Raw genomic sequence first — 11,010 nt, 5'->3', positions numbered from 1 at the left:
AAATCAAATCAAATCAAATCAAATCAAATCAAAACAAAATAAAAGATAAAAAATTCAGAAACTAGGTTGCCTCCCAGCAAGCGCTCTTTTAACGTCATTAGCTTGACCTGGTAAACCCCAAACACCCATCAGTAGGTGTTGATATTTTCTGTTGGCGTTCTTCCTTCCTCCATGTCACCAACAACATCTCGAGACTTTTCTTGTCACCAACTCTAATGATCCTCCATCTTCATAATTCTGTTTGCTTTGATAGTCTTGACAACCCATAACCTATTTTTGAATTTCACTGATATGACAGGTTTAGGTTTGTCACTTTTCACATCAGGGTGTTGGTGAACCAATTCTCCTTTCTTATCTGCCTCATGATGATCTTGTGCTCCTAGTACCAAAAACTTTTTCCTGCATACACTAAAGAACACTGCACTAGAGCACAAAAGTAGCCCAAAAATTAAAAACAATAAAAGATATTTTTTTTTTACAAAGAAATAAAAACAAAAACAGAAAGATAAATAGATAGAAAGAAAGGGGTAGAAAGATAGAAAGTCTAATCAGTTATGAATCACACACATAGAATAGTTCTACCATGAGTAATAATAAATGGTAAGTCCAAGTATCGTTTTCCCAAGAGACTCACGGCACTAAACTGTTGTGCTTTTGCTTAACCAATCAAGACTATAAGAACAAAATATTTTTAGGGGATTTAAATGTAAAGTGCGGAAAAAATAAACATGATTGCAATTTGATCAATTGAGGTTAAACACAAAAATGGATGGATGATGTTGATAATATAAGATGGATTTGTTGCTAGGATTCAGATTTCACCCAACCACTCTCGTATATCTACTTTTCTTATTAAATTTGCTTTATTATCATATTGTCATGCAAACTTTCTTAGTTTACCCTTAACCCGATCCCTCGACGGAAAGAGCCTATTAGTAATTATTGGCTTGCTATCCCTAGCCTCCCCTAGTAACTAGCAATGCATGATAAACGGAAGCAAAAACAATTGATCGTCCTACCCCCATATCCCTAGGTGGTATTGCTTAATCAAGGAATTTCCCACCAGTTCATGACAGTACCGTACGTTCCCGTATCAATAAAGACAAACAACAATTGTTGAATGAGTTAAACGATAAAAGCATTAAGCGCAGATGAGAAACCCAACAATTGATAATCAAAGCATACGACAAGCATATATATAAATAAGAATTTCAATATAAGAGAGTTTAGAGGTTACATCTTTCCCCAGCAACAAATAAGATTAGTTCCCCATCGTCATGGAGAAACTAGGTGAAGAATGGAATGAAAGAGATAGAAACCCTAAAAAGGAGAAAAGGAGAGCTGTCACCATCTCCAAATCTAGCCCCAAAGGGGTGAAAAGTGTGTTTCTGTGCCTAAGCCATCAAAAGATACAAACCCTAAGACGTTCTGGCCTTTAAATAGGGCATAAAAATAACTGAAAACAAGTCCAAGCCCAAACAGATCATAAAAATCATAGAAAACAGGTCCAAGCCCATCTGAAAACCGCCCAACGCCTTAGTTTCACCGCCCGACGGTTTCCCTCAAGCCACGCCACCGCCCAATGGTCAATTTCACCGTTGGGCGCTGGTCAACTGCATTCTAGTCAACTTTTCAGCATTTTGGTCAACTGGTTGACTTTTTTGTATTCTGTTTGACTTTTCTACACACTACTATTTGATAATTCAACCATTCCTTCAAATCACTCCAAAAACCTACAAAATCAAGGGAATTTAACGATAAAATCATAAAACATGTCCTCAACTCTTTTATTCACAAAGCTAAAGAAAAATCATGATTCCAAGCAAGTTTTTAAGTCAAAAGGGTGCATTTGATATCAAAATTAAGTATGAAAATAACGGTTTTTAAACCGTTATCAGTGAGAAAAATGAACTTTGGGATTGTTGAACTATTTTGATGAAAAAGTGGAAAGCCAAGTTTTGTCTTCTTTGCTTGAGGGCAAGCAAAGTTCTAAGTTTGGGGTTGTGATAACGGTCTAAAAACCGTTATTTTTACAAACACACCCTTTTTGGCTTATAATGATCATGGGATCAAGCAAAACACTTAGTTTAGTCAAAAGAGAGTCAAAAGTTGTTTTTAGAGATATTATGCTTGTTTTTGTATTGTTTTGTAGGATTTGATGAGATTTGAGGATGGAAGTGAAGAAGGGAGGACTTAGACTCAAGAAATTAAAGAGGAAAAAAGGAAGAAAAGAAGAGTCAAGTTCACCGCTCACCGCTATTTCCAGCGCTGAGCGCCAGTTGCGAAGGTGATTCCACTATCTCTCGCTTGAGCGGCGGAATGGACCACTGAGCGGTCGACGACTTGGAGGCAAACCGCTGAGCGGTCAAATTAAGCGCTGAGTTGGAATGCTGGGCTTGGGCTTAAATTCTGTTACTTTTATGCGTTATAAATAGCCTTAGTGCGACCTTTAGAGTAATCTTTTGGCAAGCAGAGACGTCCAAAGCAATTCTACACTCCTTGGAGGCGGTTTCTTGGATGCTTAGGCTCCAATTTATCAAATCTAGGGTTTACTCTTTCATGTTTTTCATTAATTCCATTTAGTTTCACCATGCGTATGGTGAACTAAACCCTTTGTTGTTGGGGAACAATATAATCCTTTTGAAACTCTTTTATATTGAAATTCTTATTTTATTCATATGCTTGTATTATCAATTGTTGGGTTTCTTATATATGATTAATGCTCTTATCGTTTAACTCATTCGGTAAGAAGATATTTGCCTTTGTCGATACGGAGATGTACGGGAAAGTCATTAACTGATAGGAATTCCCTTGATTAAGCAATACTGCCTAGAGATAGGGGTAAGACGATCAATTGTATTTGCTTCTGTAATATATTGCATTGCTAATTACTTAGGGAGACTAGAGATTGTGAATTAGTAATTAGTGGTAGGCTCTTTTCGTCAAGAGATCGGGTTTAGAGTAGGCTAAGAAAGTTGCATAATAATTTGATAATAAAGCGAATTTAATAAGAAAAGTAAATATAAGAGAGTGGATAAGGATGAAATTGTAAACCTCAACAACTTCATTAATTCATATCTTTTCTTTGCCAATTGATTCGCTTGCATTTACATATTTATTTTCGTTTTGCATACAACTACAAAATTATTTCCTTTCCAAGTCTTATGCAATCAATTTACATGAAAGATAAGGCCTAAGAGTCCTTGGGAAGAACGATACTCGATCTTACCGTTTATATTACTTGATAACGATCTGGTACACTTGCCAAGAGCTTAACAATCACTTTCCAACTTTTGTTCCTTTCAAAAACAAGTGATATCATACATTAAAGTAACCATTATCAATGTATTTAAAACCCCTTTTGTTGCTCTCTCACACACAAAACGAAACATTACTGCATTTTGTGTTTAATGCATTGTACTCCTTACTTCTTCTTTTTCAAGTAAGTGAGATAAAATTTAAAGAGGATTCTAATAAACATATTGATATTAATGAAGTATAAATAGTTCTAGAATGGTTACTTCTTCAAACAAATGATAATATGTAATTAGCTAGACATGTGAGATATCTTTTACTAAAATTCTTAAATACATTTATTAACATCATACATTTCACCGTAAGATTTATCTTTTCTAGTTAAGAAGTAACAAAAATAAAGAGAAAGTGCATATTGATTAGTTCCCCGAAAAGTGATAGGCAGTGACATGTGTTCGTGTAGTCTTGTTCAGCAAATTAAAATAGTTCCTCTAGAAGCGTCAATGTGAACTGAAAATGTCAAAAACAATGGAAACCTTTCAAAACATGGCTTCAACATTCCATTACTATTATTATTATTTCATTTATTGACTAACTCATAATTTTATTTTAACTTTAACTTGACCTGGTGACCAAATATTAAAATGTAAAAGTTTTGAACTCCTCACTCTCTAGATATAGTTTCTCGGTTAGGTGTAATTAATGCAGGGGCACAATTTATTATGTTTGGCAGGGTGGGTGGAAGTAAACTTCATTTGTCAGAAGATTTGACAAAAAATTTCAATTTGAGAATTGAATTGAAGCCAATAACTTCATCATCCATTGGTTGAAAGCAATTAAATCATTGCACCTAAAATATGAATTGGGAATTTAGATCAATTCAAACCTGGCAATAACTGGTCCCAACCGGAAAGTCAAATAATGAGAATTGCAAAAAAAAAAAAAATAGTGAAATGAAAAAGATAATAACAGCGGAACTAGTTTTCCACGGAACAGAAAGGCAAAAATTTCTTCCCCTTTTACTTTTATGGCAGCTCCTTGACCTTTTCGGTCTCAGATAAGTGACGTCACAACGATGTGTCGTTTTGGACTTTCTGCCTCTTCCTTCCATAACCACCATTTAACTGACAATACCAGCTCAGACTTTCAGACGCAGTGGCATTTCCGTTATTTACCCACGCGCTGTGTCGTTTATTCAACCTGCATGCGTTCCACACAATCAATCCCCTTCCCCTGCACCCTATTCACTTCTCCTTCATCACACTCACAACAACACATACATCTACGGAAAACACTTCAACCCAGCTTAAACCTTCTTCCCCGTTTCCGTCTTCGCTCTTCACAGAAACCGCCGTCGCTCGCTGCCAATCATCACGAGGGTTGCGGGTGCTTAGTTTTTTGTTTGCTTTTTTTCCTTGGTTCCATGCGTTTTCCGTGTTCTGCCGCCGCCGTAAGCCGCCTCCCTTGAGAGATGGGTTGCGTGCTCGGGACGCCGGCGCGTGCCGGAGTACAGCGCCGTCGCGGGAGAGAGCAGCAGGAAGTTGCTACCGGAGAAGTTAATAATGCCGTTAGGGTTCGAGATAAGGAAAGAAACCTGCATACCGGCGATTTTCCGGGGACTCTTCCGGCGCTGGAACGCCGGAAACCTATACTCGACCCGTGCGCTGTCACGCATCAGGGATGGCCGTCGTGGTTGGTGGCCGTCGCCGGCGAAGCAATCGGCGATTGGACTCCTCGTCGAGCCAATACTTTCGAGAAGCTTGCTAAGGTTTTTCGAAACTCTTACTTTTTAATTTTCTCTTTTCGTGAAGTATTTTTCTTTTTGTTTTATTAGTAAATAAAAAAAATGAAAAATGGATCTATTTTAGTAAATGTTGTTTTTTGTGTTGTTTTCTATGATCGTGTTGTTCAGATTGGACAAGGGACCTATAGTAACGTGTATAAGGCTAGGGACCTTGTTACGGGGAAGATTGTGGCATTGAAGAAAGTGAGATTTGACAATTTGGAGCCGGAGAGTGTGAAGTTCATGGCGAGAGAGATACTTGTTTTGAGGAGGCTTGATCACCCCAATGTGGTGAAGCTTGAGGGTTTGGTTACTTCTAGAATGTCGTGCAGTTTATATTTGGTGTTTGAGTATATGGAGCATGATCTCGCAGGGCTTGCGGCTGGCCAAGGGGTCAAGTTCACTGAACCTCAGGTACCACAATTTTAAGCAGCCGTGTGCAAAAGTTGGGTTTTTATCTTTCTCCTAGAGCTTTGTAGGCGATGTTGGGTATCGTGTACAATTTTAAGCATGTTTGCTTTCTTGTTTATCTCACCCTTCTTTGATGTCGGTGTTTTTGAAAATTCATTTATTATGTCTGTCTATGAAGTAAATGCATTGTTTAATTAGGAGTAATTTTGCTTTTCATCCAATGAGAAAGCAAGTCTACCGTTAAATTTGTACATGTTGAGAAGGGTCTGGTTGATTATTTTGCTATTGTTGAGAAGGGTCTGGTTGATTATTTTGCTATTGTGGAGACATTATAATATTTTTTGAAGTCTACCTCTAATTTTAATGGAAAAAAAAGGTTTGGTGTTACATAAGGCGTGTGAATTAACAGTTAAAGTTGCAAACTGTTGCAATGTGAATGTTAAATCATTCAAGGGTTATTTCTGGATTAATGGTGATTGTCGCATTTAGTACTTGGTGGAGTTGTATGAAGCAATGATTTGTTTTAATTACTTATGAACTAGGAGGAGGATAGACTCATTCATATTAAAAAGCAAAAGGAAAACTCTTACTGAAAGGCTGATTTGTCTCTCAGTATATTCTCTATGACAGGTTAAATGCTTTATGAAGCAATTACTCTCTGGTCTTGAGCATTGCCACAGTCGAGGCGTGTTGCACCGTGATATCAAGGGTTCCAACCTGCTTATAGACAATGAAGGAATCCTTAGAATTGCAGATTTTGGACTGGCAACTTTTTTTGATCCCAAGATAAAACAGGCAATGACAAGTAGAGTGGTGACCCTTTGGTATCGTCCTCCCGAGCTTCTTCTTGGAGCTACATTATATGGTGTGGGTATTGACCTTTGGAGTGCTGGCTGCATCTTGGCAGAGCTGCTTTCTGGAAAGCCAATAATGCCTGGCCGAACAGAGGTATTACTCTTCAACTTGTTTACAGGTTCTGTTCTCTAAACTTCATATTTTTGTATACTCATTGCGATGCTTCTAATCTGTTTATAAATTTTTTAAGTACCCGTCAGTAGTTTGTAATCCATCTTGCTCCTTTCCCAGAGTCACTTTTGAGGCTTTGTGTACAGGTAGCATCTTTCTTTACTGGCAAATTTATTGGGAAGTTCTCTTAGACACACCCAAGTTGGAGAAAGATAGAGGGCTTGCGTTTGACAGTGTCATCAACTTTTAGCTTGTTTGGTGATGGCAGTAATCTACCATCCTGATGGAGCAGATATAGAATATCAACTAAAATGCAAAATCTATCTTAAAGACAAAAGCTAAATGAAAGGGAAACTATCAGAAAATGAGAACCGTTTAGTAATTTAGTTTATCATTACAGAGTATTTAGTTTATATCCTTTGTGTGAAAATTGTACCCTTTACATTATAGCACTAATGTTTGAAGTTGATTCATCATATTTCACTTTCACTGTCTGTATCTTTTTGTTTCCCAACATCCTTTTTTTTTCAATGGCTTTTGAAATGAGCATGTTCAGGATGATACATGACTGAATTTTGAGTTGCTTGGCTTAGGTTGAACAGCTCCACAAAATATTTAAGTTGTGTGGCTCTCCATCTGAGGAATATTGGAGGAAGTATAAATTGCCAAATGCTACAATCTTTAAGCCTCAGCAGCCATATAAAAGTTGCATCTCAGAAACATTCAAAGACTTCCGTCCATCTTCTCTACCTCTAATTGAAACTCTTCTTGCAATAGATCCTGATGACCGTGGAACTGCCTCAGAAGCACTGAATAGTGAAGTGAGTGATCACTGTATATTTATTAACCTTGCATTCATGATGTAATAAATTTCAAATGTTTTGTATCGGCAGTTCTTTACCACAGAGCCCTATGCTTGTGAACCATCGAGTTTGCCAAAGTATCCTCCCAGCAAAGAATTGGATGTAAAGCTGAGAGATGAAGAAGCAAGAAGGTTCCCTTCTGCTCTTCTCATGTTTCATAATTAACTTCTCAACTGTCTTTGTCCAGTTTTTCACTGGTGATTTTCGTTTCTTCCTCAGGCAAAAGGCTCTAAGTGGAAAAGCTAGTACAGTTGATGGTGTCAAAAGAGGCAGAGCACGCGAGCGTGGCCGTGCTGTTCCTGCCCCTGAAGCAAATGCAGAGATCCAAACAAACTTAGATGTAAGTCAGACACGTAGTCGTCGTGTTTGATATCCTCTTGGCCTCACTTGGTTTTGCTGTGTTTGTTTTAAATTTTATTCCTTCATACCAAGTTCGTGCTTGTGTGTTGTACGCATCCGTGAATAGTTGAAATATCATAGGTACTCTACTCTTGGATTAATGACTTTTTTAGGCCCGAGCTTCCTCTATTTTTCCTTTGCATACTAAAACTGACATAATATTTTCAAGAAACCTTGATTTTCCCGGTTGGTTATAGTTGTTACAATTTGTAATGCAGTCTGGAACTTAACAATCGAGTCGTAGATTCTTTAGCATTTTCTTACTTAAGATTCTTTGATCATGTCTCTACCCTGTCATTTAAAATGTTTTTGGTGATCATATTTTATATTCCTTGAGAGCATGGAATTTTGTGAAACTTTTGTTTGATTCCATGATTGCATGGTAAATTGAGCTTTTCACTTAGGGTCTTATATGCTCCCTTGAGCACCATTACATGTGTTTCTCACTGAATTTCAGAGGTGGAGAGTTGTAACGCATGCAAATGCAAAAAGCAAGAGTGAGAAATTTCCTCCTCCTCATCAAGATGGAGCAGTTGGATATCTACAGGATGCTGCATCAAACAAAGGGCCAGTTTCGCTTGGCGTCCCCGACACCTCGTTTTCCTCAGGGATATTTAATTCAAAACCTTCTGGACCCGTTAGAAGTCATGCTGGTGCAGGACATCACAGAGGGAGGAAAGCCAAAAAAGAAGAGTCCCAGATGGCGTCATCATGGAAATTCATTCGTCCATTTAAGCCATCAACAGTTGGACTTTCTATGGATTTGTTATTTAGGAGCAAATAATGAGTTCCTTTTGATTTTGGCATCCTAGAGTGAGGATAGCAATGATTTAGGCCGCCATACATTTTTTTTTTTTTGCTTATTGCTATGGTTTTCAATTGTTTTTTTCGCCTCGCTCCTTTTTTTTTTTTTTTTTTTTTTTGTATTTCATTTGGCATAAAGTTGTTGTATAATCAACATTACAACGGGGATCCCCCTACATTTGTATATTTAGTGGATTAAATTCTCTGCTGTACAGTTTGTGGGAGGACTTCTTCAGGTCCTTTCGAAATGTTTCGACTTAGCGTAGCTTGTAAATTATTTTTAAACAAGTACTCGAATTTCCGTCCATGGATGCTTTGATTTATAGATGTTCCTTAATTTAGTTAAGATCTGCGCAGACAAGTTTCTTTCATAAGTATCTTAAGTAGTATCTTAAGTAGAGGAAGATAAAATAAAAGGAAATAAATTTGTCCATGAATGTTATTTCATTTTTTACATGTATTCAGAAGAAACAAAATAAGATAAAATGAAAAAAATTTGTGAATACATGAACTAATTTATGAAATAATAAATCACGATAATTTTAACCATAGTTTTAGAAAAAAAAAAATAAATGAAGCAAAGTTTGAAACTAGTAGAAAAGAAAAAAGCTATAATTGTTTCGATTATTTCGTCTAACCGTTTCCCTTTTGCTAAATAGGTAGAAATGGGGTTAATTTTTTTTTCTCTCTTATCTGTTTATCTGAACACAACAACTTTTTTTTAGTCTTTGGAGCATAAAATGATAACACTTTTCATTTGAATATATCTTGATCTTATTGTTTGATAGTGTAAGGCAGTGAAAAGAGTTTACATTACATATTCTAATTCTACACGAGGTGAAGATGAAGATGCAGCCCCTTTAAAGTTCTTGAAAAAAAAGTAAACGGGCTTTCTCCTCCATCCTTATGCAAGAACAAAAATGACGACGAAACCTGTTACATAATTTAATTCTCAAGTCAATTCACTGGAAGACCAAAAATTTATACATAATATTTCAAATTCGTTACTGTGTGGTAGTACTCACGCTTTGGCTGAGAGACTGGGATGGGTAATTAATGGAGGAGAGTTTGGTGCGGCAACAATCGATGTTGAAACAACTTTCTGATAGTTGGTGGTTATCGATGATAGAAGGAGCGAGGGAAGGTTTGGTTTGAACTGGAACGACATTGTCGTTTCCGGAGCTGTTGTTGTGGAAAAAGTTTGAGTAATCGAAGTCGAGGAAGGGGTCCATTTCTGAGTAGAAGATCTCCTTGGACTTGATGTCAAGGGCGTCCATGATTTTTGCCCTAAAGTTAGGGTTGGGGATGAACCAGGCGGTGGCGTCGGGGTCGTCGAGTGCGCAGGCATCGGAAGCAGTGATGGCGTCGTCAGAAGGAATGATGAAGCCGATGGAGGCAGCGGCAGAGGCCTTGACGATGGAGTCGGCGGAGTCGAAGAAAGGCTTAACGGGGATGCGGTCATGGCGGCGCGCGAGGGGGTTGGCAGAGTGGATGTCGGAGTCGATATCAATTCACTGTTTTACCACTCAAAGCAAATTCCAAAATTAGCCCATCTACGAGATTTTTTATCGAAACCATCCCCTCGTATATACATTACGAGTTCCATTCAGCGGCTCAGCCGAATTCTAAATGTGATTCATGGTGACGGAGATGGGGATGGAGACGGTGGCTGGTCAAGAGATCAAAATTGGGTTCTGATAACAACAAATTCTTACTTGGTTTTTGTTTAGTTTTTTTTTTTCAAAGGTTTTTTAGGAATATTTGATTTTTATCAAAAGCTGTTGTGTTCAGAAAAACAAAATAGAGAGAAAAAATATTAACGCCAATTTCTACCTATTTTTAACGGAAGAGATTTTATTGAGACAAATTTTATTAGGTTTAGATAAAATTGATACTTTTAGACTAAGTTTGGAAGTAATTGAAACTTTTTTAAAAAAGTGGATGAACTTGACATACTGCATTAAAACTAGGGTTAAATATGTTTTTCGTCTCCCAATTATTGGTTGTTTTTGTGTTTAGTCCTTTTTTTAAACTATAGTACAATTTAGTCCTTTAACTTTAGAAAACTCTGATTTTAGTCATTTTTACCAAATTTTTTTAACTTTATTTGTTGTTTCAAACGCGTTTCTCAGTTAACATTGAAGCAAAAATGTGTCAAACAGTGTAAACAATCCAAATGCTATAATGTAACGATCTTGAAACAACAAATAAAGTTTAAAAAATTTGGTAAAAAAGACTAAAACCATAATTTTCTAAAGTTGAAGAACTAAATTGTACTATAGTTTGAAAGAGAGACTAAACACAAAAATGGCCAATAGTTGGGGGACGAAAAACATATTTAACCCTTAAAACTAAGAACAAAGAAAACAATTAAGCATTTTTATTATATTTATCTAGAGTCTAAGGATCTTTTAAGGAAAAATTTTTTGTTGCATTTATCACTATACCACAACTGTCAATGGCAGCGCCATTTACGTTTGTCGACAGTGTCATCATCTACCGCTACTACTACGGAGTTCTAGTTTCAAT

At 37.0% G+C, this 11,010-nt stretch overlaps 2 protein-coding genes across 2 annotated transcripts; one reads left to right on the top strand and one right to left on the bottom strand.

Moving 5' to 3' along the window:
- The first annotated feature begins 4,379 nt into the window (after positions 1-4,379).
- LOC106753205 (probable serine/threonine-protein kinase At1g54610) lies at positions 4,380-8,690 on the top strand. The gene is made up of 7 exons (XM_014635002.2): positions 4,380-5,023; positions 5,168-5,452; positions 6,080-6,397; positions 7,009-7,236; positions 7,309-7,409; positions 7,498-7,618; positions 8,135-8,690. The coding sequence occupies exons 1-7, from the start codon at positions 4,727-4,729 to the stop codon at positions 8,459-8,461; spliced, it is 1,677 nt and encodes a 558-aa protein (XP_014490488.1). The 5' UTR covers positions 4,380-4,726; the 3' UTR covers positions 8,462-8,690.
- A 732-nt stretch (positions 8,691-9,422) lies between these two features.
- On the bottom strand, positions 9,423-9,992 carry LOC106753201 (zinc finger protein CONSTANS-LIKE 5-like; the record flags this gene model as incomplete). Its single annotated transcript, XM_022777424.1, has 1 exon — positions 9,423-9,992. A coding segment is annotated over one exon (507 nt), but the record flags the coding sequence as incomplete, so codon positions are not given.
- Between the last annotated feature and the right edge of the window lie 1,018 nt (positions 9,993-11,010).

This window comes from Vigna radiata, unplaced genomic scaffold (assembly GCF_000741045.1).
Source record: "Vigna radiata var. radiata cultivar VC1973A unplaced genomic scaffold, Vradiata_ver6 scaffold_233, whole genome shotgun sequence".
Taxonomy (NCBI): domain Eukaryota; kingdom Viridiplantae; phylum Streptophyta; class Magnoliopsida; order Fabales; family Fabaceae; genus Vigna; species Vigna radiata.
This window is presented reverse-complemented; position numbering and strand designations above follow the sequence as displayed.

Coding starts and splice junctions, on each gene's coding strand:
- LOC106753205 (XM_014635002.2), top strand. CDS start 4,727: ATGGGTTGCGTGCTCGGGACGCCGGCGCGTGCCGGAGTACAGCGCCGT. Junction 6,398..7,008: donor TAATGCCTGGCCGAACAGAG/GTATTACTCTTC, acceptor TGCTTGGCTTAG/GTTGAACAGCTCCACAAAAT. Junction 7,619..8,134: donor AGATCCAAACAAACTTAGAT/GTAAGTCAGACA, acceptor ACTGAATTTCAG/AGGTGGAGAGTTGTAACGCA.